The 26,254-nt window shown below is 40.0% G+C and overlaps 1 protein-coding gene across 7 annotated transcripts in view; it reads right to left on the bottom strand.

The window, feature by feature from the left end:
* Nucleotides 1-3,555: 3,555 nt before the first annotated feature.
* The window catches only part of DCUN1D4 (defective in cullin neddylation 1 domain containing 4), a 63,565-nt gene continuing 40,866 nt past the window's right edge, over nt 3,556-26,254 (bottom strand). For 5 of the 7 annotated variants that reach the window (XM_045532994.1, XM_045532996.1, XM_045532990.1 and 2 more), the window contains 5 exons: nt 25,147-25,238; nt 20,056-20,164; nt 9,149-9,253; nt 6,927-7,029; nt 3,556-6,826 (listed from right to left, as the gene is read on the bottom strand). In XM_045532994.1, the coding sequence (XP_045388950.1) occupies nt 6,771-6,826; nt 6,927-7,029; nt 9,149-9,253; nt 20,056-20,164; nt 25,147-25,238 (465 nt within the window). In that variant the 3' untranslated portion in view covers nt 3,556-6,770. The remainder of the gene's footprint in view (nt 6,827-6,926; nt 7,030-9,148; nt 9,254-20,055; nt 20,165-25,146; nt 25,239-26,254) is intronic. The other 2 variants (XM_045532992.1, XM_045532991.1) reach the window with 1 other exon arrangement.

Here is a 26,254-nt window from a genome sequence, read left to right as displayed (position 1 = left end):
TGTAAGTGAAAGAAGCCAAAAACAAAGGCCCACATACTGTAGGATTTCATCTATGTGACATCCTGGGAAAGGAAAGAGGAAAGGAGAGGAGAGGAAAGGAGAGAGGAAAAAGGAAAGGAAAGGAAAAAAGAAAGGAAAACAAATCGGTGGCTGCCAGGTCCTGGGGGTGGGGACAGGGGATTTCCTGCCAAGGGGCACCAGGAGACCTTGGAGGAGCCAAGCAGCACACAAAGCTCACGTACCTCAACCTTCCTAGCTCCTAGCAGACTTCTGTTTACATCTTGTGGCCTCCCCAGCAAATTGCTGGGGTGTAGACAGATCTGAGTTTTAATCTCAGCTTCCCAACTTTCTAGCTTTGTGGCTTTAGACCAGTTACTTAACTCTCTGCACTTCAGTTTCCTCCACCTACTTCACATGAGTGTTGAAAGGTGTTTAAGAGATCAGTGTGACACACGCTGGCTGGCTGCCTTCTCTTCTGAAAGGAGCTAAACGATGGCCTTCTTGACTACATCCCTGAAACCCATCCCAGCTTGCTGACACCCAGGCTCTGGAGCACCAACTTGCCAAGCAAGATCCATGAGTTTGCATATGGCACCCGAGGATGGCCCTACACCAATTCCTGATCTATCCCCGTAATACCCTACTCTCTGAAAGGAACTCTCGGCTCTAACCCAGCCCGTGTCTTACTGGTCTAACATTTATAAGCAGCTGATGTCATTCACCTCCATGGGCATTAAGACCACGTATTCAGAGGTCCTTCCTAAGTCTTCAGTCTGTTGATTTTCTAATACTCCAGTCCCCTCGGTGCACTCTTATAAACTTTAACCTTGTTATCAGTTTGACACAGAGATTCCGCCTAAAGCACGGTTAAAGTTTGTTGATACAGACAATGATACACTGAGAATCTGAAAATCAACCTGGAGGTAGAAGAAACAGGACTTGAAGGATGTATGAGCACTCTGAGACATGCAAAACAGGCCGCCTAAAAGGCATCTCTTACTTTATTCAACAATTTTGGGAGCATCTGTGATAGGATTACAAGCCTTGCCCAAGCCCTGCTCTCACAATGGAATATGTAGGCGCCACCACAGGTAACGAAGCAAAGACAAATAGCGAGTAGAGACAAAGATGACGCAGGGGCTTTCAATACACTATCAAGAGTTGACCTAAAACTTCAGAGACTCTTAGTTCACTGGTAAGGAGTACAGCTGCGGCTCTCTTTATCATCACATTTATCCTAAGATTTCTAGAGAACACTGGTTTGTCATTTCAGATATTCAAATTTAGGCAATTCTAAGATGTCTCTACTGGAAAGTATCAGAGGAAAAAAACAAACAAAAAACCCTCTGCAGCTTACTTTCTCATAACCAGAATTCTTCACGATCCGTATTCTGCAGAGAGTGATTGCAAAGGAACTTCTTTCAAAGGACCGAATACATTTCCTCTGGAGAAGAGATTTTACATTTTAAATGATGTTTTAAAAAAATTTCCACTTAATTACCATAGTCAATTTTTGTTCTTTAGTTCCCATTATTCTCAGCATAGCCTACTCACTCACCATGATTTCTAAGCGAGTACTTCTATACAGGGGATGATTTTATTTTTTGTTAAGGCAATTGGAGATACATGCAAGAAACAAATTCAGGCAGGGGAAAAACTAAACATTTTTCTGCTGAATGTGCCAAAAGTGGTGAACATGCCATATTTTGGATTATCTTCTGCCTCACAAGCTTGGAAAGGCAGTGAGGGCCAGAAAGCTTGATGTGTTATTTCCTCACATGATTGTTTTTTTTCTCCCCCTTTCTAGCTGTAACAAAGTTCCAAAGGCAATTCTTTTCTAAAGGAATTGTGAACGCTTTTCTCTAATCTTCTGAATAGAAGTGACGCTACACACAAGGATCTGGAGATATGAGCCATTTCTGTCTGATACAACACATGCAACAGCAGCCATGGAAAAACCATGTCCTGCCTTCATGTAGATTCAAACAAACCAAAAAAACTGCTGTCCAGAAAGAGGCAATTTTCCTCCTCACTTCTGCAGCCCTGGGGTGGACCTGATCACCTTCCATTTTTTCCTGTGGATAATAGTTTTCATTTTTTTCTCCATTCCATTATTTCAAAGGGCTTAAAGATGTCCTTTAGAGAGACCTTCCTGTAACTTTCCTCCTTCCTAGGTATGACTGCAATGCACACCAACTGGGTTCGTCTTGAGCAGGCATCAGTGATTTCTTCCCTCCCTGGTCAACCTTGTTCCAATTCCACTGCTGGAGAACTTTCACTTCATGTCCTGTTACTGCACATGTGCTGCCAGTATTGTCCAGCAGAATGCACTCTTCCATCACTGGGTAACGTGTGTCTTGATTTTCTACTGCCCGCTAAAGTTTGCCATGTCCCACTCCTTTTTGTCAATTTGAGAATAAGCTTTGTCCTTTACCTCCCTCCACCTACTGTCCCCTCTCTTTCTGGGTGTCTGGGAGAATAGAGATTTTCTTGGTTTGATCCTCAGTTTTTGGCCCAAATCACAGTTAAAAGAACCATCTACCTCACCAATTTAAATAGTGTGCACCTGGTTTCTGGACTCTGTTTCTTAGGAATCTTGTTTTCTACTTCCTCTCTTGCTTTCAAGCTTCTAAAAATCATAAAGTCAGCACCAGCTCTTCCTGGATTTTCTAATCTTCATATGACGCTTCTTAGGTCCTGACACTTCTTTGCCCAGAGAGGGAACTCTGTTACTTGCTTCCTCCCACACGTGTTTTCTGGCCATGCATGAAGCGCCAGAGGTCCTGCTCTCAGGAGGCTCACACTCTAGCACAAGACAGCTTTAGAGAGCTGCAGCCAGGCTGATACCTACTTACAGACTACAGGTGGTAGCCCTGGGGGTGGTAAAAATGGTCATTTCTGCCTGGTTCTTGGTGCACGGTAAGCACTCAATTATTAGCTCAATGTTTAGAATACACAACACATAGTAGTAAAATTTTAAAAATCACTATTTGGCTGAGGAGTGTTTGCACTATCTTTAATCAAAACATTTATAATATTGTAGCTGGAAGTGTTCGAGAAAGAGACTAAAGTATGACAACTAAATGAAATGCGTATCCCTGGATTAAAAATAGCTCTCAAGACTATTACTGGTACAAATGGGGAGATTTTAACCTGAGCTGTATATTAGATAATATACGAGTGTTGTATCACTGTTAAACTTGAGTGTGCTCCTTGTGGTTATAGGAGAATGTCCATATTCTCAGATACCAGGTGTGAAGTGTCATAATGTAATTTCCTCTCAAATCATTCAGCAAAAAAGTGTATCTAGAGAGCAAGAAGTACACACACACACAGAGTGGGGCAGATGTGGCAGAATATTAGCAACTGGGAAATCTAAGTGATAGGTGTAAGGGTGTTCATTATATTATTCTTGCATTTTTTTTCCTGTAGCCTTGAAAATTTTCAGTAGAAAAAGTTGGAGAAAAAACAAAACAAACAAACAAACAAACAAAAAGTACTTTAAATGTTTCTGAAGAGAAAGCCAGACAAGAGAAGAAAGACTTTACAAATCAGTTCTGAAACCAAACACAAATACTTTTTATTTATGGGATTATCATTTTACATCAATTCCATTAAAACCTAAAACCAGTTTGCTGTACTCAAGGTAGGTGGCATGACATTACTTTAGTTAAGCTGGGAGTCACAGGACTTGCACACTTCCATGAATGTAATGCAAATACTGACGACACGAAGCATTCACAGTTATAGGTTAGCTGTTGTTCACTTAACAGTAACCCCCGATAGAAATTATTTTATGAAAAAAAGCAACCCACATTTTGGTCTCATTTACAGACACCCAACATTTTAGTTGGTCAATGAATTCTATACATTTATTATACAACATTTGAAAGAATAAAGGGTAAGGCTTACAGAGGTATTTTAGCAGTTGTAAGAACAAAAACCAAGGGCACAAACTAACTTTTAAAGCTTTCTGTATAAACTTCAAAAGCACTGTTCAAATAGAGACTGAGAGGCAAAAGAAATCTGTTGTTAAATCAGAATCTAGAGGTTTGTCTAGTCAGATTTATAAAAACGTAATTCAGAGTTCATGCTTCAGAAAAGGTGCACGTAATATTACAGTGGACATTTGTGGCAAACCAAATAATGAAACTTCTGACCTACCGCAGCAGTAAATATCTAAAAGTTGTATTCCATTATGACAGAGTATTGCAATGCGGAGTTCAAAACACAATGGAGAGAAAAGGTGTAGACTTCGGTACTGAAGAAAAACCAGAAGAAGGCATCCTAATTTACTTAACATTAGCCAGTAGATAAGGTGTCGAAGATGGTTTTGTGTAACTGAGGGAAATTCTTAAGAAAATATATCTTATTATTCAATCCAACCCTTTTTTCTCCCCTTAAAAACAACTCCATAAAATCAAGAAAACCAAGGGCAAGCAATCTGCCATCAGTAGTCACAGAGAGAGGTTCATTTTTCAAGGCAGTTGAAGGATTATTTGGAATTTTCTAAATATGCAAGATTATCCCTTTGGAATACTTACTTTCATATCACACACCATGAAATAGCTTTTACTTGAGTTTTTCTCCTGTCATCAGAATGTTCACTATGGATGAAATGTAACATCTCCCCCTTGTAACTATTCTTTCATATGAGGATTAACTGTGCTTAGTGTTGAAAAAATTTTCTAGATTCTAACATAACATTTAAAATAATTTTATCTATGATTTATATTTACTTTAAACAAAACTATAGTTGATCAAATTTAAAACCATTGCCCTTAAGGTGTGATTTTTTAACTTTATGGGGGTACTTTTAAAAACGAATCATTCTCCGCAGATCCAAAGCTGCCTGCGGCCGGCACCACTGCAACGCTAGCTGCTGCTTGCCATCAACGCCTTCTAGTCTTTTCAGATATTAATTTATGCAAACTGGCATCACTTGGTAAGGTTAAAAGTCAGTCTACAAACAAGGAATGGTTAAGTATGCTTAATCACTACAGAGTTTTTAAAACTTCCGGTTTATTTCACAGCAAACCAAATCTTTCTATTTGGTAGGAAAGAAAAGTAGTTGCATTCTGCCATATCATGATTTTGTACATGCACACACACTGTATATACATACAACATTTCTGTCTTTGGTGGTTCAGTTAGGGAAAAATAATATGAAAATCTGAACACTGTCTGCAAAGAAACCGTAACAGTGGTCAAGAGTAGCATTGCCTGTGTGCTTTACTCATTTAATGCCATTTAAGGTTCACATGTCATCTAAAAGATTTCTTGGCCAGATTTCCAAAAAATCCAAACTTCTTCCAGTCATCACATGCTCAGTCAAGGGTCTTGCTGACAACTACAGCACCCACTCATTCAAATGCACCATTAGCTGTTTACTTGGTCAAATCATTAGACGGTTGTGTTTTCACAGAACTTTAGGGACTGAATTAGTATCATTCAATAGCACCAGGTAGTTGGGGTGAAAACAAGTTATGTCTACATCTCCTCAAGAAGGGTAAGGCCAAAAAAGAAAAAAGACATAAAATATAAACCTAAAAACACCATCCTGCTTACTCGTTTCCTCATCCACATAAACAATGGCTATCCCCCTTCTGTACAAACGACTCGGGTAATGACAAGTGGCCCCTCCAAGACAGGTCCTAGCAAGAACTGGGTCACCTCGGTGCTGGTGGTTACGCGTCCACTGCCTGCAATGGACATGCTGCCAGAAAAAGCCCAGCGTGACAGAAACGAACAAGGAAAACAAAACAGAACAAAACGAAACACCTCTCACTTGTAGTATGGTTCTTTTTTCAGAAAACTAGAAATCAGACACCAGAAAAGCTGAACTAAAAATTCAAGCCGCAACTAAAAGTGCTCTGCATTTATCAACTGCCAGCAAACCACAAGGTGTCCACGAGGCGGCAAAACGATTCTATGTAGAGTGGCATGAGAGTACCAGCGGACCCAACACTGGCTAGAAGAATGCAAAAGGGAAAAAAGAAAAAGAGAAACCAGTAAAGAATGTTTACAGGCATTTAAACCCCATTTTTAAAAGAAGGTGCAATTTGAATTTGTTCATTTGTACCTATATTCAAGCTACTGTAGTTTTAATAGTAAAAAACAAAAAACTATACCTTGCATGGTAGAAATGATTTGTGGCATGTTATATGTCTATATGTTCAGATAATTATAATTTTCGTCATTTTAAAATGCTAATATTGTTGAGTAAACCAAATTATATTTGGCATTTGCCTCTGAAAAGTTAAGACTCCCACCTCCTTTCAAAAGTTGGCCTCTCAGACAGTAAGGTTAATTCTGGCAATGTTTACTCAGGTAACAGTTGTTTTGTCTTATTTGCTGAAATGCTACAGTTGAGACCAAATAGAGGATAATTGGTTCCTTTGAAAAAAGGGACTAGAAATATGCCACAAAATTATTTTTACAATACGTTTTTGAAGAAATAATCTCTAGGTGAAGCTTTTTCTTTTTATACACATATACAAAATTTAAACAGCAATATACACGTAATCACAGTGAGGACGTTGGCAAATTCACCAATCTGTAGTGTAAATACGAACTGCAAAGCAGCCTTCCAAGAGAACAGTGCTACACAGCAAGCAGAGCTGGCCCATTCAACAGCAAACACCACGCGTCCCTGCAAAAGGGAGACAGTGCAAGAAAAGCAGCATGCGCTTGGGTACAAACAGCAATTTATGGCTAATGGGTGACATAACTGTGGTAACAGTGACTCTCTCGCTGCTGTGCACACAGTCCTAGGACATCTGTTTGTCTTTATACCACTCCACAAACTCGTCCAACAAAACCGGCCCTGGAGAGAGGGAGAGAGAAAACAGCGTGGCTCGGAGGCTTTTCCAGACGGGGACACGGACAAACGCGCACGATGGGGCAAGAGTGGTGCCAGTACTTACACGCTCCGTCTTCGTCGTAGTTGCTGAGGTCAAGATTAATTGTTCTGCTAAACTCTAGGACATTGCACCACTGGTCTTTATTAATAACTTTGTATTTTGATTGCTGATGGAGGGAAAAGTAATATGAATTACTGACACTTAAAATGAACAAATGCAACGGCTTCAACTGCTGTATGAATCAACTAAATACAGTTCACGTAAGGTTAACTCTTTCCATTTGAGCTGTGTTAAGCACCAGTCTAGGAGGATGGTGAGGGAGAGCAAGAGTAGAATTTAAGATGACAATTTTCATTACAACTCAACACAAAATGGCAAGCGCATCAAAGAAACATGATTTTATATCCCCAGAAGTGAAGCTTCTAGACTGCCAAAGTCCTTTTACATAAAACGCGGATAATACCTTTTATATAAAATGGGGAGACGTAAGGATCAAAAGAGATAATTTACATAATTTATGTAAAGCACTTCATGCAGTGCTTGGCACAAAGTAAGTGCTAACTAAAGAGGAGCTCCCTTTAATGATCCTGACATAATCAGCACTGCCACGGCCAAGCTGTCATCATAGAGCACATGCAGGAGCAGGTCACGCCACAAGAACCGCTAAGTGCTGCAAGTGGTCTCAAACCTAGGTGCTCTTATCACTGAAGAAAATTGCCGTTCTCATAATTCACAACTTGAATCTGATCATAAAAGAAACTAGAATAGCTGTGAAGTAGTTTATCTATTCCTCTTAGATAAGAAATATATCGTATATATATCTGAAAATATGGTATCCTTGTATAAAGATATAAAGATAAAATCCAGAACCAACAACTTTTAAATCCTCACCACTAAAATTGGGAACATAGTAAAACAATACAAGTGCATAAAAAGCAAAGAGAGTTGAGCCAATGGTTTTGAGGATGCAAACACAAGGAAAGTTGAAATGGAAGGATTACTATCTCCTTTTGAAAGAAAACTGCAAACTAATATAAGAGAGGGAACAAAACTACAAGTCTGACTTTCTAAGCAACGAAAAGCAAAAGGCCAGTCTTGAAACAGCTGATGCGCCTAGAATCGTGCAATGTCGAATTTCCTCATGGCCAGGTCTTTCAAGTGTAAGAACTCTTTACATTCAAGTGCAAGTCCTGCTACATTCTCAGAGAACAGGGAACTACTTCCATTTATTTTCCAAATAGTGCTAACTTACCCCATGGGGTTACCAGGGCAATCAGAACAGATCAAATGTAGATACAGATTATCAGGTAAACAAACACTTCTTATATTGAAACTAGTTTTTATAACTTTCTCGAGGAGTCCCTGTTAGTAATGTTAAAAGAATTTTTAAAAGCAGTCCTCAAAGAATCATGTAAGTTTTTCTGGACTATTACAGAAAGTAAGCTGTGAGAAAGATTATTTCAAGAGTGAAGCTGGAGTCAGGGTGAGGTCCAGGATTTCCTCAAAGACCCAACATCCTTGTCCTTGCAAGCAAAGGACATTTTCTTTAAAGGGGTTTGGGGCGGGAGGGCAAGGAGGATGCCATACATGACAACCCAAGCAAGTCAAACTTACATCCCAGATATACCAGGCCCTGCAGGATGACATTTCAACAAAACCAGCTCCTAATAACCAGCTCAAAATTCCTGATCATCAATACTTAAAGCAAACAACCAACAATGATGGAGTGAAGTTGGATTGTTTCTGATATAGACCTGAAAACCATTTAAACTGAAAGGGATATCGTCAGTTTGCCTAATACTTAGATTGATCTAAGGTACTCATGTTACTTAGAGATAAGAGTAGATAAGCAAAGTAGATTGTAACTAAGTAGATTACAAACACGTTTTAGTAAGAAGGCAGATGGCTGTTTTTTAACCTTTGCTTAATAAAAGTAGAAATTCATCTAAAGTCAAAAGAAAGTAAATCTTATTTTTCTATTGTTATAAAGAGCAGGAAATCTAAACAAGAGTGAAGCTTTTAAAATGGGAAGAAAGGAGAGGAAAGGACAGAGCTGTGGCTGTTCTGATGCATTTGGAATGTGGAATGATGCAACACAACATTAAACGTATACACAGATGCACTCCAAGAAGACAGGTAGCTGCTGACTGATAGCAATTATGTCACCAAAATTCCTACAGGCAGAAAAGTACAACAAACAAAAAAGTACATAAAATGGTTAAATAAAGTATATTTGGTAGTTCTAAGCAAGCAAACACACATTTCATAAAACAACAATTTGGTACCTCTAAGAATTGGTGAAAAACTGGAAAAAGGGGCCAGATTTTTCCTAATAACAGTCCCAACATGCACTTGGCAGTGTTTATGTCTAGGCTGCGCTGGTCCTTCTCCTGTTTAACAAACAAAAACAAAGATGAGCCAGATGCCCCCAAATAATAAATTCCAGCAATCCAAATTTGGTATTTTACTTCAACAACAAATTAGTAAACAGCTCATTTATCACACACCATAAAAACCCTGAGTCGAGACTGGGGGGGTGGGGAAGGGAGGACGTCAGATAAAACGGAAGGCTTGGTCATTTCGGTAATATATAAACTCATTGTGAGAAAGATTCATGTCACTCGAATGATCACCCTAATGCAAAATCAGTTATGTAGTATCTATAATCATTTCATGGGATAAATATAAATCTATAACTCAATTACTTGCTTGACATTTTTGATAATTATCAAAATCATAATTGTTGACCCTAAAGCCCATAACTTAACTAAAGTTTAAAGGGTTTGACTCTCATGCTTAGGAATCAGGTTCCTTAATAAAAATGATTTTTCCAACAATTTGATGTCATTAATAAATTTTTTTCTTATACCTAAACATGCTGGAATGAAGTTCAGCTCATAATAAATGTTGGGGCTCTGGAGATTCTCTCCAAATCAGAGGATATATTCATCCACCCACTTTGGAGGAAAGCAGTTCTATCTACACAGTAGTCCTTCTTACCTTGGGTTTCTGAGATGTGAATCTCCTAGCAGAATGCCCCTAACTAGTAACCAACTGAAAGATAACATTTCAAAAGGAAACCAATAAACAGCACATAAACCCAAATATGGACAGATTAAGCTCATTCCACTTACATTTGCAACTAAGATCCTACTTTCTCATTCCCATCTTTATCTGCTTCCATTCCAGAACTACAAGTGGGCAGTTTCTACGGAAAGGAACAGAGGGCCAGGGACTATAAGTGTATCTTACAGCAGTGGTCCCCAATCTTTTGGCAGCAGGGACTGGTTTCATGGAAGACAACTTTTCCACCACCTGGGCGGTGGGGGCAGGGGCGGCGGAGCTCGGCAGCGACGCCAGCAGCTGCAGCCGGGTTCCTAACAGACCACGGACTGGCACCAGTCCACGGCCCAGGGGTTGGGGACCACAGCCTTACATATCCAAAACTAGCCTCCACGTGGTAACTTAACTACAGTGGAAATGTGCAAAAGTACTACTCTACAAAGGGAAAAAAGTGCCTGCTCTCCCAGTGGAGTGCAATCTAAATGTTCAAATTCAAGGATGATATAAGGGCCTCACTCAACAATAGCAAACAAGGTAGATGAAGATACAGAAAGATGCTGCTTAAAGAAGATGTACAACAGATCTTTTGGTCCCAGTCGTGAAGTATAAGTGCTAGTCATGAATAGAACAGGTCAGATGGCTCTGTGTCACCCTTCTCTTTCAGAAGTCACACAACTTAAGTCTGCCGATGGCAGGGGTATCCCAATTGCACAGCTCTACGCAAACAGGTAGGGTCTCCTTTCCACAACGTTCTCTGCCTGTGCCTTGGCCACGCATGTTGTCCTGCCTAGGGCTGCAGTCCTCACTCCCAGTGGAGAAGAGGATGGTAGAAAAGGTGCTCTAGAGAGTCCCTGCCTTTTATCAGCCAAACCTACTGGTTTGTTGCGTTTTAAGGGCTTACACTTCTGCGATGCACTGTGAAAGCAAATCGAAAACTTCCTCTTCCCCTGTGACACAGGTGTGGCAGATGGCAATAGCACACCGTACTATGAAGCAATCCACAAGAAAAACGAGTAAACTGTTGAGAAACACACGTGGCACCACAGGACCGGGCCAAAGTCCATTTGCCGCACAACAGCTCATGCAGCACTGGGCTGACGCCACTGGCGCTCTAGAAAAGTTTTCCTTTTGCAGAGTTTGTAATCATTCACTAAACCCAAAATCTCTAGTCTTGCTGTGACGTGTATGTGCCTTCTTCCACCACCATCAGTGCCTATATCCCCATCACAATGGACATACACTAAGGTGACAAAAAAGAAAAAAAGATACAAAGGACCTGGACAGACTCTTTGCAACAATATAATCATCTGACAAACTGGTGATCATGAAGGATTTCAATGCATATGTTTGGCAGTGATGCCAAAACATGGAGGAAAGGCATCAGACTCACAGGACCGGGAAGCTGAACAGCACTCACTTACGCCTGCTCTGCAAGGGTGCCAGCCAGCAGCTCGCAATCACTAACACCATCTTCTGCCTAGCAAACAAGAGAAAGATATTATGGATGCACTCACAGTCTGAACAGTGGCATCTCGCTGATAACCAACATTGCCTCGGGGTGGACTTGCAGCTAAGTGCAAATATGACCCTAACTAGAAACACTCAGAATCATGGGAACAACACAGTCCAGAGATCCCACGGCAAACACCTACTACATATCAAAATGGAGGCACTCCCAGGGGGTTCTCTGATGACAATGATCCAAATGGCATTCTTGGCAAAGGGGTTCCAATTAAAAGTGAAATGAATATCCCAGGATGCTATAAGGCATCGACATTATGGACATTTAAAAAAATAATCACCTTAACAAATTCAAGGAGTAAAGACATCCAAAAGCTCTTTACAAGAAATTAAAATAGTACGCTGTCAACACCAATCCTGTGACCCTCTGCTCATGTGGCACCAAGGAACAAGAGGCAGACCACTAGATTTCTGCATCCCAAGGTCAGAATCTAAGCAGAAAGCACCTTGAGACAGCCTGCCAAGAGCCACTCAGCGTCCCCAGAAGGCCCATCAAAGTTAAAGGAGAAGAAAATGAAAACTTTTCTCCCTACCCACCTCTTGACCCAAAATATGTACATATGTATTTCATAAACTTTAATTTTCTAAGATAAATAAAAAATTTTTTGTGTCATTTTTCAAATAAAAACAGGAAGTAAACAGGTTCTATACACCAAAGATGTACCCACCCTCCCACAATATAGAACTAGACTCTACCTTGTTGCCTTCCCAAGTATAGATTAAAAACAGCAGTTATAGAATGGTATCAGCTCTCTAATAGTACAGCAGCAAAACCAAACAATCCTACTCTGAATATTCTAAGAAGTAATAAAATTTTATTAAGGTCTGACTTGGACATCTAATAGAAAAAAGAAATAGTGACTTTGCTTATATAATACTGTTTCAGTATAGGTCCTCCTGTAAGATGTGACAATTAAGCATTTTTTCCCTTAGGTGGCACAAATGACTTACACTATAACTGAAACAAAATAAAGACTTAATTGTAAATATGTGAATGTAAAACTGATATTACAAAAATAAATCTTTAATACATTGACTGCCACACTAGAAAAAAATTTTTTTCCTTAGGGCCACAGTGTTTTATTAAGAAAATAAAAACTTCAAAAACAAAACGATCCTGTCTAATTTAATGAAAAATTTGTTATTTTTTATTGTTTTTTATGTGTGAGTTATATGCAACTTGCAAAATAGTTCACTTGGCTGAAGGTAAAGAGAAGTGTGAGTTATATAAGCTTCACGAGGCCCCAGGCTCAAAACTAGCGTGAGTTAAACACAACTCACATGGCAGTTAATGTGTTAAACATCTAGGTATCCAGATGTGCTATGTCAGAGGCTCCTGTTTCAGATGATCGATTTCCAATTTTCATCAAATTTTAATAGTTTGCGACTTTTATGTGAAAAGAAGAACCTTGAATTATTAAAATTATAAAGAAAAAAATTCTTCAGCAGGAAAAAAAAATCTACAAGAGTTTCAAGAGAGACTAGTTGGAGTCAAGAAACAATATATAAACAATCATGATTCCAAACATAAATGGTGAAGACCAAGTCAGAAATTGGTATGTGAAATCGAAAGATGTAAAAACAAGCTGTCCTTCACACAGCTACCTAAGTCAACAAAAGGTAAAAACAGATGGCACTAAAGAATTCAAGTCTTAAATACTGTGGCTCAGTTTATAAAACTGAAAATATAGCAAATCAGTTGTTTGAATGGGAGTTTAATTACGCTAAATGTTAGAACTGAGCCAACATTACTTGACGGATAACAATATTTGCAAGGCAATTAGTTAAGTTCAATTCTTGACGCTTCCTCTAAAACCAAAGAAAAAAAATCTGCCAACAGGCACAGTCTTTCCTTATTACTTTGTTTGGTACAAATCAGATTCTATTACTATAAGCACTACTCTCAGAAAATAAGTCATTATTTGAAACTTGATGTTTGCAGACAGCTAAGTAATGCCAGTGAAGAAGAATTCAGTAAACATTTCTAATTCTATGGTTAACTTTTACTGAGAACTTACTCCAAGCTACTAATTATTCTAAGTGCCTTATACTTACATGAATTTAGTACAACAACACTATTGAGATAAGTGCTATTGTAATCCCAATCTACAGTAAGGAAACTGAGGCACAGGGAGTTAAGTAACAGTCAATAAATGGTAGAGCTTGGACTTGAACTAGGAAGTGGACTCCAGGCCTGAGCTCTTCACCGCACACCAGACTGCCGCTATTACGAGACACATACATAAAAGCCAATTAGCTTTAAAATAACTGCTGAGCAAATCTGTGTGGCTCAGCAAAAACCAAAGAGGAATCTTAAAGATAAAACTAACAAGATTTATAGGCTGGGCGCAGTGGCTCACGCGTGTAATCCTAACACCCTGAGAGGCCGAGGCGGAGGAGGATCACTTAAACCCAGGAGTTTGAGGTTGCAGTGAGCTGTGATGACACCACTGCACTCTAGCCCGGGCAACAGAGTGAGATTCTGTTTACAAAAAAAAAAACTGACAAGATTTTCAGGGTAGTGGACCAGTGGACCTGGGCTTAGATGACTATGTAAGATTGTCCACATTCTTGCCCTCACTCAGGCCTCTGTGCTGTTTTCTGTCTAATTCACAATAACATATGTGAAATATGAGGGAAGAGTAAACAGGGGAGTGAGAGCATGTGTGTGCTCACTGCGTGCACACGCTGGAGAAACTGTGTGGAGAGGAAACTGGACAAATGCATTGACTAACAAGTGGAAAACTGACTCAAACTAAAAGAGGAAGTGAATCCAAATGACCACAGTACATTTAGGTTAAATCTTATGAGGAATTCTCTGATAACAGGTTGTTCAACACAAGCCCTAGCAAATTTTCCTTAGCAAATTCTATGAGTAACATCCATAATCGTTTCTAGTTTAGCTGCTGTCTCACTGAGATGTGTTAGCTTTCATTTGTGTGACCGGCTCCCTGAAACACATTCTCAGAAACAGTAAATAAAAGCAATCACCATCAAATTGGTATTAACTGATCAACACTTACGTGCACATACAGTAGTAACATTCATCGAGTGTCGGGCAGGTGGGAGGGGGCGGAGGGGATGGGTATATTCACACCTAATGGGTGCAGTGCACACCATCTGGGGGATGGACACGCTTCAAACTCTGACTTGGATGGGGCAAAGGTGATATATGTAACCTAAACATTTGTACCCCCATAATATGCTGAAATAAAAAAAAAGCAGTTGGTACCTACTGCTGGGCAAGTGAGCAGCAGCTGGAGGTACTAACTGGTTTTGATCTTGTACCAAACTAATCTGTCATGAGATTACATCACAGTGAAAGGGATTCCCACTGTGTCTTTTGCCTCCACAAGACCCTCCATTCGATTTCTTTAAGGTTTTATTTCAAAGGGTGAAAAAGCAAGTCCCCTCCACCCCCTGTAGAGAAACCTCCCATTTTCTCCTGTCACTCTCACTCGTCCCTTGTTCCACCTCACCGGGAGGCCTCCTTTTCTCCCCCACTCAAGTAGCTTCTCCTAACCTCACTTCCATCCCGATTCCACCTGGTTCACCTCGATCACCCCACCAAGGCTCCTCTTAAACTTCTCACTCGAAGCCTGTCCCTTTCTGCACCAAGGCAGGACTGCAATGCTAGGAAAACGCCCCAGTGCCGTGGAGAACGGCTGCACTGCAAAGCCTCAGTCCCTGCCCTGGCCTGGGTGCGGCTGCTCGTCGGGGCCTCCCTCCACCCCACACCCCTTCCCGGAGAGCGAGAGCCAGCCTCTACCACCGAGAACAGGAAGACCGAATGGACTGGTGTTCACTAACGTTTCTCAGAATCAGTGAAAGATTCCTATAGTCAGTCTTTTAGCTCATTCTCTTCATCTTCTTGTTCTCATTAGGTCCTTCTTAAAAAAAAAAAAAAAAAAAAAGGAACCAAGGAGAAATGGCTGTTTTATTTAAAAGAAGCCATAAAACAATATTTGTTTATATAATAAAATTTATTATGAGATGAAACTATCTGAGCTGAGAGGAGCCACTGCAAATAAGCAAACAGAAATTCCTAGGGTGTGCATATGGCTGGGAACAGTTTGTATTCCTACCAGCCAGCATAGAAAGATCTTATAACACACAGGGCATTGGGTAGAAGCTCAAAAAGGATACCGCCCTACTAGTGGACAGCCTAGAATAAAGGCAGCTCTGGACCAGCCCTTCCAAAGGATCAAACTATGGACCAGAAAAAAAAATTCAACACTATTTAAAGGAATACAACAAAACCCAGTAACCAGCAACATAAAATTCAAAATATCCAGCTCCAATAAAAAAAACTACTAGGAATGCAAAGAAGGTGGGAAACTGATCCATTCCCAAGAGAAAAATCAATACAAACAGATCCCAAAATGACAGAGATGGTGGAACCAAAAGACTACTATTGACATGTTCTATATGTTCAGTGAGGTAGAAGAAAACATTGTCATGATGAGGAGAGAAATGGAAGATATAAAAAGACCCAAATGGGACTTATAGAAAATAAAGTATCTGAAATGAAAAATATGCTGGTTGGGATTAACAACAGTCTAGACACTGCAAAAGTAAAGATCACTGTTGGAAGACATAGTAATAAAAATTATTCAACATGAAACAGGACAGAAAGTGAAAAAAATGAACATGGTATTCAGTGGCTTGTGGGAAAGTACCAAGCAATCTAACATAGGTATAACCATAATCCCATAAAGAGAGCAAAGGGAGAACAGAAAAAATATTTGAAAAAATAACAGCTAAAAGATTTCCTAATTTAATATAAACTATAAACCCACAGATCAAAAAACCCCAACCAGAATAAACATAAGGAAAATTATGCCAAGGGACATCATAATCAACTTGCTAAAAGGCAGTGAAAAGAGAATAAAAGCTGTCAGAAAACAAAACAAAACAGACATTATGTTCAAAGAAGTAAAGATAAGAATGACACCAGACTTAAAGCTATCATAACGTAAGACAATGGAGAGACATCACTGAGGTACTGAAAGAACAGAGTGTCAACCTAGAATTTCTCATCCAGAAGTATCATACTAAGTTGAAGGCAAAAGAAAAGCTTAGAGAATTCAACACCAACAGCTCTGTACACTATGAGAAATGTTAAAGTTTTTTAGACAGAAGGAAAATGATACCAGGTAGAAATGTGGATCTATATAAAAGAAATAATGAGAACAGAAATGGTATATATTTGAGTAACTATTATATAACAGACATTTTTGCCTATTTAAAGCAAAAATGATAACATATTGTGAGATTTATAGCCTAAGTAAATAAAACGTTTGACAACAGCATAAAACATGGGAGGGCAAAATGGAAGCACACTGTTGTAAAGAGTCTTGCATTATACATGAAGTGAACATTATTTGAAGATGGATTGTGAAATTTAAAGACGTGAAGTCTAGACTAGAGCAACCACTAGAAAAAATAAATGAAGATACATCTAGTAAGACAATAGTGGAAATAAAATGGAATCATGTAAAAAAAAAAAAATCCACAAAAGAAGGCATGAAAAGAGGAAAAAAAGGAACAAAAAACCAGATGGAATAATAAAGGAAAAAATAGGAAGACAGAAGATATGAACTTAACCATACCAATAATTACATTAAATATGAGTATCTTTGGCATTCCAATTAAGACAGATATTGTTAGACCCAACTGTATGCTATCTATAAGAAATTCACTTTAAATATAAAGAAACAAATAGGTTAAAAGTACAAGGACGGGAAGAAACCTATAATGTAGTCTTTAATCAAAAGAAAGTTGGAGTGGCTATATTTGTATCTGACAAAGTGGACTTCACACAATATTACCCGAAATAAAGAGAGGCATTTCATAATGGCAAAGGGTCAATTCATCAAGAGGAGATAACAATACTTAGTATGTCTAAACCTAGTATCAGAGCTTCAAAAAACATGAAGCAAAAAAATGACAGGAGTGAGAGGAGAAATAATTAGTTAATTCTTCTCTCAGTAATTGATAGAACAAGAGGACAGCAGTCAATAAGGATACACAAGACCTGCACAACACTATCAACCAACTTGACCTGACACAGAACACTCCACTGAACAACAGCAGAGCATCCATTCTTCTCAAGTACACATCAAACATTCATAATAGATCATAATCTAGACTATACATCAAATAGATTAAAATTATACAGGTTACATTCTCTGACCGTAACAGTACTAAACTGGATATTAATAATAGGAAGGTTTTCTGGAAAATCCTAAATGCTTGGAAAATAAACAACAAGCTTCTGAGAAATCGATTGGTAAAAAAAAAAAATCACAAAGGAAACTGGAAAATACTTTTAACTGAATGCAAATGAAAATACAACATCTCAAAATGTGAGATACAGGTAAACACAGGAAAGCAAAAAAGGATTAATTGACAAATTCATCTTACAGCATATTTTAGCTGAACTGAATCTATCTGGTAATTAAATAATGATTAAATATGGGTGGTTGCTATTCATCATTACATACAAGGGCTAATCCACCAGTATTTATTGAGATTCCTTAAAAGCAAAGAACTGTGCTGGCTGTTACTAGGTGTACAAAGAAAGAAAACACAGAGTCCTTCAATCTTCCAGGAAAAATTAAGGCCTGTGCGCAAGTTCCAAAGCCAAGCAGAGCAAACATCAAGGCCTGCAAGTGCAGGATGACCGAGGCGCTGCGTGCAGGAAGTCTCCCTGTGGGCCAGAGCTGTGGGAGCACAGACAGGGGCTCCAGGCAGCGCCCGGCACGACCAAAGGCAGAAAGGTCCACAGGCCAGGAAGCAGGCTCAGTGAGCAACAGCTCACGAAGTTTCACCACAGCACGGGCCTCGTGTGGGGAAGCTTGGGACTTGACTGTGAGGGCCTGGCGTAACCCACAGACGAGACCTGGAGTAAGGAAACCCCAGTTTGAGTCCCAGATCTACTGTCTATGAACAGTGTGACCACGGTCAAATTTCCACTTCTCTGAAGCCCCCCTCTTCCTCTGTGAAGCAGACTGAACCCCCCTGGCTGACCCCAGGGCTGCTGTGAGAACTGTCCTGTGTGCACTGGGAAGCGCTACGTTGACACAGGCACAGGGAAGGTGCTGAGGGTTGGAGAGCAGGAAGGAGGCCGAGTGACAGGGCTGGAAGAAGAAGAGTGCCGCCCTGCTGATGTGAGTTCTGGATGAAAAGTGAAAGAATGTGGAGACGAGGCTACTGGAAGAGTCACAAGGACCTCAACGGGTAAGGCTGTGGCAGAGGCATCGAGAAAGGCAACCGAAGGAGCCCTCGTGAGAGGGGCCATGGTGACTGACACAGAACAGGACGGAAGCCAGGGAGAAGTAAAATGGAACCTGGATCTAAAGTACAGCAGATATCTGGGAGAACCTTGACCCCTCAACAAGGAAGTTAGAAAACAGAGTTGATTTTGGTGGAGAAGGTATGATGCCTCTAAATGAACTACCTAGATTATAAGAAACAGCTGGCTTGAAGTGGGGACTCTCATGTGACAAACTATTTAGTCCTAGCAACTGTGCATCTATTCCACAAACATCTGGCAAATAACTTGCATACACAATTACAAAGAGTGCCACTTAGTTAAACACTGATCTGAATTTTACATTATCATTTCTAATATCCATAAGTTTCTATGCATGTTTTGATTTTATTAGAAAATTGCATAATGGAAAAATGCAGGAATGAGGGCACCTTGGAGAACTAAATGCTATTGCAGATGCATCAAAATTCACCACTGAATAAACCTTTGGTGCTAAACTGGCAGAACACCAAAGAGAATAAAAAGTGAAAAAAATCAGTATGGTAGTAAGGAAAAAAGAATCATTTGTCATCAAGTTTTCTGCTTTGAAAAAAATTATTTTAAAAAATGCAATCAATCAAGAAAGCCTAGTCACCTGAACCGACTAAACACACAGACCTATTAGAAAACATCACTCTACAATAAACTATAATTGTATGGGCTGTGGAATGTTTCTGAATTAATATAATGCCAACCAGTACTTCAGAATTCACTACCTAAGGTGACCAGGCTGAAAAGTAAGACTGCCATTTCACTGTAATGGAATCACTCTCACAGACCTGGACTTAACTCACTATGTGACAAACAGGATAACCGCTTTTCTAAATGATGATTAGAAAATTATGTTTCACTAATGTTCATTACAGTTAGCTTAGGTTTGAAAGTCACATGATTCCCAAATACAATAATAGCACCCCAAGTGAAGCTGAAGCTGAATTAGATAAGATTAGCTTATTCTAGAATAAACTCAACAGACGAAGGTTTGTTGTTCTGTGAGAGGGAAAAACTTTTCCAAGGTTATCTAAGAGACATTTAAGACAGTGTCTTTAACATGCCTAGGCATAAAAGACTCCAAGCCAATCGCAGGAGCCAGGAAAGGTGTGCCACTAGAGCTTTTTGCCCGGAACCAAACTTAGTTTTAAAAAGCACACATGTAGAAAGAAATACTAACTAGCATCCTGGGAGTAAATTATTCAAGTTCTTTGCTGTAGTATGTAAAAACAAACCTCAAAAGGCAATAAAAAAAGGGGAGGGAGGAGAGGGAAACATCTGGATAGACTCCAGAAAACTCACCCGTGCAAAGTCAAACGCATATCTGTAAATAAGTTTAAAGTTTGTAGAATCATTTAATAATGATCTTAAGTAATCCAAAGTATTTCTGAGTTTTTCTGTTGTATCACATCTAGAAAAACAGAATAAAGGCAAATTATGACCTGAGTTTTTTTTTTTTTAAAATTGGGACAGTAATATAACATAATACCAGAGGAAAGAATAAAAACCCTTAAGTTGATACCTATTTTTTCTACACTTAAAAAAAATCTTAAATGTACAGAAAAGTTGAAAGAATACTAAGTACCCAACCACGTATCCCCTGGATTCAGCAATGAACCTTCTTCCGCATTTGCACACTATCCCACACACACATGCACGTTGCCCCCATTCTTTGAAAGCTGCAAACATATTGACACTTCAGCCCTAAACACTTCAATACCATCACCACTCTCAATACCGAATCAAGGTTAACCTTCTTAGCCAATATACGATTCACACACAAATTTCCCAATTATCCCCCAAATTTCCTTTATAGCTGCAATTTTCAACCCAGGATCCGATCAAAGATCACACACTGCTCTGAGCTGTCATAGCTCCTTAGTCTCTAGAAGACTGCCTGGCCTTTTTCTTTCTTGACAATGTCGTTTTTTAAGAGACTTGACCAGTTGTTTTGTAGAATGTCATTTTGTCAGATAATTTCCCCATGATTATATTTAGGTCAAACACTTCAGACAAGAACGCTACAGTGCCCTTCCCAGTGTGCCCTGGTAGGAGGCTCCCCACGTCAGTCTGTCCCCTTGTTTGTGACACTAAGTTGATTCCTATGGTTAAGGTGGTGCCCACCAGATTCTCTGTTTAAAAGCACTTTCCTCTCTTTTGAAAGAGTATTAATAAGTAATCTGTGCGATGCTATCTTGAGACCGTGAATGTCCTGTTCCTCAACATCCTGTCACTCAACGTGTACACTTTTTAAAACTTCCTATCTCCCTGATGTCCCAACATTCTCACAAGCAAGCTGTGAAAACCCTGCCCAGGAGACCAGGTGGACAGTGTGACAAGGCTAGCCCCTGCCACAAGGCCCCCTTCTTGCCCTCCACTGACTATGACCAAGTGACATTCAAACACACCAATGTTTGCCAAAAAGGTTGGGGACCAAGAGTTATAAAAAACAAAAAAACAAACAAAAAAAAGCATAAACACACCAATGAAACCCCTAACGCCTTATGCTCATGTACGTCCCTCGACCCCCAGTGAAGGCACCTGCCCCGGGTCCTCTCTCCCAGCTCCCTACCTGCTTGGTGGAGCCAGCTCCCTGGGAGCGTCTCCCACACGGCCCCCTGCATGGCGCCATAGGCCTCCCACTCAAGGACCTGAGCATAATAAATCCTTCAATCGCACATGCCTGAGTGTAATTTCTGTGGCCATGTCGGCAGGATCCTCACAGGTCCCACAAGGGGGATGTACTCCCCCGTTTTCAACACACAATGGCTTTAGTATCCATTGGTGATATCTGCCTGAATCAATTATCACATCTGAAGATGCAAGACGGTGATTTTCTAATCCTATCATTCCTTCTACATTTGTTGGCTATCATTCTTCTATAAAGAAGAGCTCCATGTGCCACTTTTCTTGTTTTCCAGACTTAGGATTTTTTACATTTAATTCTGTACATTACACTCTGTTACTATCTTTGGGCAGTGCCCCCGTAAAGCTGGCTCTAGTGTCCTTCTGTCATGTCCCACTAGTTTCTGAGCACTTCCTTACTTTCTGGCACAAGATGTTCCAGCTCACCTTGTTCTTTCCCTACTCCAGACTTGAAATCAGCCGTTTCTCCATGAGCCTTGGTGATGATAACCTATTTTTACCAGTAAGTGACATGGTGTTTACTTTTCATAAGGAAATACATTTAATTGGTTATTTTTTACAAATTAACTTTCTGCTTGCAATATCTACCTCTTAAACACGAAAATCAAGAGTCACCATTTTCACTAGCAATATTAAAGCTTTTCAACGCTAAATATGTATCTTTGTATTTCTCTATAGAGCTTTTATCTACTATTAAGTATAGATAATATATATACCAAGTATTATCAACATAAATACTTTACAAATTATATAAACCATGGTTCATAATGAAACACACTAATCTATTCTTAGCAATAAATTTGTGAAAGCTCCTTTTCTGTAGCTAACTACAAGTAAGTCCCTGTGACCCATCAAGATGATAAACTATCTAAGAGCCAAAAATTAGAGTAAATGTTTAATTTCTATGGAACAGAACAATTTAGAATGCCTTTTCTTTTTTTCTTACGTTGGAAAATAAAAAACATTAAAACTGTTTTAGAAGTCAGAAAAGACTTCTTCAAGGGACTGACACATAAGCCGAAAGCTGAAAGATAAGCAGGAATTAGATGCTTTTGGAGAGATGGGAAGGGCTCTCCAGATATCAGGAACAGCATGTGCAAAGGCCCAGTGGCAGAAGGGAGTATGACAAGTACAAAGGACTAAAGGAAAACCATTGTACGTGGAGGGGACAGAGTAAGAGGGAAAGAGGCACAAGATGAGGCTGAGAGGTAGGGTCAGCACATAAAGGGCTTTTGTGGTCCACAGTGAGGGTTTTCAAAATTCAATCCTAGAAACAATGGAAGCCACCTCCCACCATGAGAGAGACCATGCTCAGGCTTGCACCTTGAGATGCTCACTCTGGATCTCTGTGGAGCAGGATTTGGGGAAGGAAAAGAAGAGATACTGAGCTCCTAGTTAGAAATCTAGCGCCAGAACCCACACGAGGGGCGATGGAGACAGAAGGACCCACGAGACAGGAGCAGGAGTGTGTCTGGGAGGCAGGGCTTGGCTGACATTGGCTACTCTACTAGAGGGTTTGAGTTTTCAATGGTGTGTACATAAATAATCATTATAATAGGGGAGGGTCAAAGAGAAGGGAAACTAGCTAACCCCAAAGTGTAAGGCCCAGATCCCTGCTCTTCCCTGGAAAAGTAGGTCAAGGACCAAAGCAACAGGAAATTGGACAGATTTTGACTGACAGCTTAGTTTAGTCCTGTTCAATGAGAGAAAGAAGAGAAGTTGTTTGTTTTAATAGATTCAGGAGCAGGAACCACTCATTTAGATAACTACTATATAGTTAAAATAAATAAGCTGCAAGTCTTTGGGCAGAGCTGCAAGATGAAATGTGAAGTTCTGTAGCATGCCTGGGAACAGCCCAGCCACCCTGGCAAAAAGATGTTCCTTTGTCTTAAAGAAGCTCAGAGATCATGGCTAACGTGCAAGAAATGAACAGTTCTTGTGTTTTAAACGTGAAATGCACAAAGTAGTATTTCTACTTCATGTACCCATTAAGAATGATTGCCTGGGGTTAGAGCTAATATTGTCAATAAAAGAGTTTAACCTCCTTTACAGGGGACCTTGTCCCCGCAGAGCCTCTGGACTAATCGCCATTAGGGCAGAAGGCCTCCGAGTCACCCTGTCCAGACCATAGGTTGCCATCTAGTGGCTACTCAACGAGAACATCTTCAGAGGAACTCGGTTCTCACAGAGCCTGTGAACAGGCATGGGAAGTAAAAGCCACTAGCCTGAGACTTTTTAGAATACAGCCACATCTTCAACCCAAGTATCCCCATGCTTTTCTGTGTACCAGGTATAATAAAACTCATGGAAGTCATAGAGTGACAATGTCACCCTTCTAAGAGCACCATTTCCCAAAACAAAATATGCATACAATGTAAGATCATTTATTTCAGTTTGCTGCTGTAACAGGTTCAGAAGTGACAGATATCAGAACAGTAACCCCAAAGGTTATAAACTCAGGGGTAACTTTACCCTATTGCCCGGGAAACAGCCTTCGTTCCTTCACTTAGCCCGAAGGTATTTTTCCAGCCCATCATCAGTTTTACACAAAGTTAGCTACAGTTCTAACTCACTTCTTTTTAAGCTTAAACACTCCCACCATTAGACTAATTCAACAGAGGTGACCTCAAAGCCACATGTTAGAATAAGGCAATAAATAAAACAGTCAAAACAGGAGCTGTGTCTTCTCCGGCTGAGAACGATCTAGGGAGCATGGAGTCGGATGTTCCCCCAGCTGCTGCCGTAACTTCAATACTCCCACACACCACTGGTTCCAGACGGACAGCCCCAGGGAGGCTGGGCACACAGCGCCTCCAGGCAGCATCAAGGAGACTGAGCAAGTGCTGAGTGCCCAGGTGCAAGCCGCACGCTGTGCATCTCACCTGCATCTTCCAAGGCATGAGACAGAAACTGTTTGTTTTCTAGAATGAAACTCATAGCAAACACAACACGTGTGCGCACACGCACGCACACATGCGTATGTACACAAGCCCAAAGCCAATACATAAAACCCCTGGTTTTCTATTGTGAACCAAGTAACACAAACAGAATCTTTATTTTTTTTATCACTAGTGTAATGAAGTTTCAATTTTGCCCAAAGTCAAAGTCAGAATACATAAAAGAGAAGATGTCCAGTATTTTCACTTTTAAATTATACTTTACTCAGCTTTTTCTCACTGTCTATAAACCAGATGCTAAGCCTTTGCCTTTCAAGTTCTAAACTTGCACTGTCCAAGACAGCAGCCACTAGGCACACGTGACTGATGAGCACTTGAAACATGGCTAATGTAAACTAAGATGGACCATAAATGTAAAATACCTCATTTTTAAAAAATATTGATTACATGTTGAAATGATATTTGGGGTTAAATAAAATATATTAAAACATTTTATGCGTTTCTACTTTTTTCATGTGGCTATTAGAAAATCTTAAATTACACATGCAGCTCACATGTATGAGAAAAGGCTGGTCTAGTTCTATTGGACAGAGCTGCCCTAGAAGAATGCTAACACACACACACACACACACACACACACACACGCACGCACAATATAAAAACTTTAAATGCTAAAATTCACCCATCACAGTCCTCAAAATGGGTCTTGGTCTTCATATCTTTGGCCACTGGGCAAGTGTGGCCAGACCCCTGATCCCCTTCCCCTCACTGAACCACCTCCTGTGGCCCCGGGGGGGAGGGACCCACCTCGGGGGAACGGGGACCCCACTAGTGCAGCCTCAGGACTTACTGTAGAGAAGTCATTCCTTTTAACCATTCCTGTAGAGTAAAATAACCCATGTTTTGTGCATCCAATTTCCAAGCTAGGACAAGCATAACTACCTGTTAAAAAAAAAAAAAAAAGACAAATCAAATCTCAGCAATTAAATACATTAAGATTTTGCCCAATGCTTCTGTTCACAGTAGTTTAGTCACTGAAATATGAGCAAAGTAACTTCAGAAATTATTTCTAGTTTGGCAAACATCGAAAAAGTCTGATAATATAGTCTCCTGACAAGGGTGTGGAGAAACTTGTACTCTCATGATGCATGACAGTAGAAGTGTAAAGTCATTAAACCACTCCAGAGGGCAACTGTACGGTATCTATCAAAACTAAAACCAGTTATTGACCCAGCAGTTCCACCTATGGAAAGTTACCCTGCATATACACACTCAAGATGAATACATACTCAAAGATGTATGTATTCAACAATATTTACTGCAGTACTATTTGTAGCAGCAAAAGGTTGAAAACAACCAAATGCCCACCAATAATGGACTCATTAATTATTTCTTTGCTGAACACATTCCACAAAAAGGAATATTATGACACCATTAAGATGAGTAAGTAGAGCTATCTATGCAAATACGGAACAATCTCCAAGACTGATTCAGTGAAGCAGAAAGAAGCAGAACGGTGTGTTGGAACATGAAAAGGTGGACACATTAATGTTTGTGAAGTCAACTAGATACACGAGGGGAAAATGATTTTAAAGTGGCTCAACAGCACTGTGCCCGGCCCAGTCACTGCTCAGTGGGGGGCAGTCTCCTGGTGCCACTCCTGCTTTTGTGAATTTTCTGAAACTCTGTAGTTATCAGGGACTGTGACGACTCTGGTCTACACCACTGCTTATCACTTTTTCACTTAGCTATTTTAGAGAAAAGATGGCACAAAGAACTGATGATGAATTCTAACAAATGCCTGATGGTGTAGAGACAAAATTACATTTCAAAGTGCCTCCACCTTCAAGCTATCTGAAATGCTGCATAGGGACAGAGCTGAGGCCATCCATCATAGGGGCAAGAAGCCTTCCCTCTTATCTACCTCAAAAACCTAAGTAAAGGCGAGGAACAACTAA

The sequence above is a fragment of the Lemur catta genome, chromosome 19 (genome assembly GCF_020740605.2).
Source record: "Lemur catta isolate mLemCat1 chromosome 19, mLemCat1.pri, whole genome shotgun sequence".
Lineage (NCBI taxonomy): Eukaryota > Metazoa > Chordata > Mammalia > Primates > Lemuridae > Lemur > Lemur catta.
The sequence above is the reverse complement of the archived record's forward strand: the minus strand, read 5'-3'. Positions and strand labels throughout refer to the sequence as shown.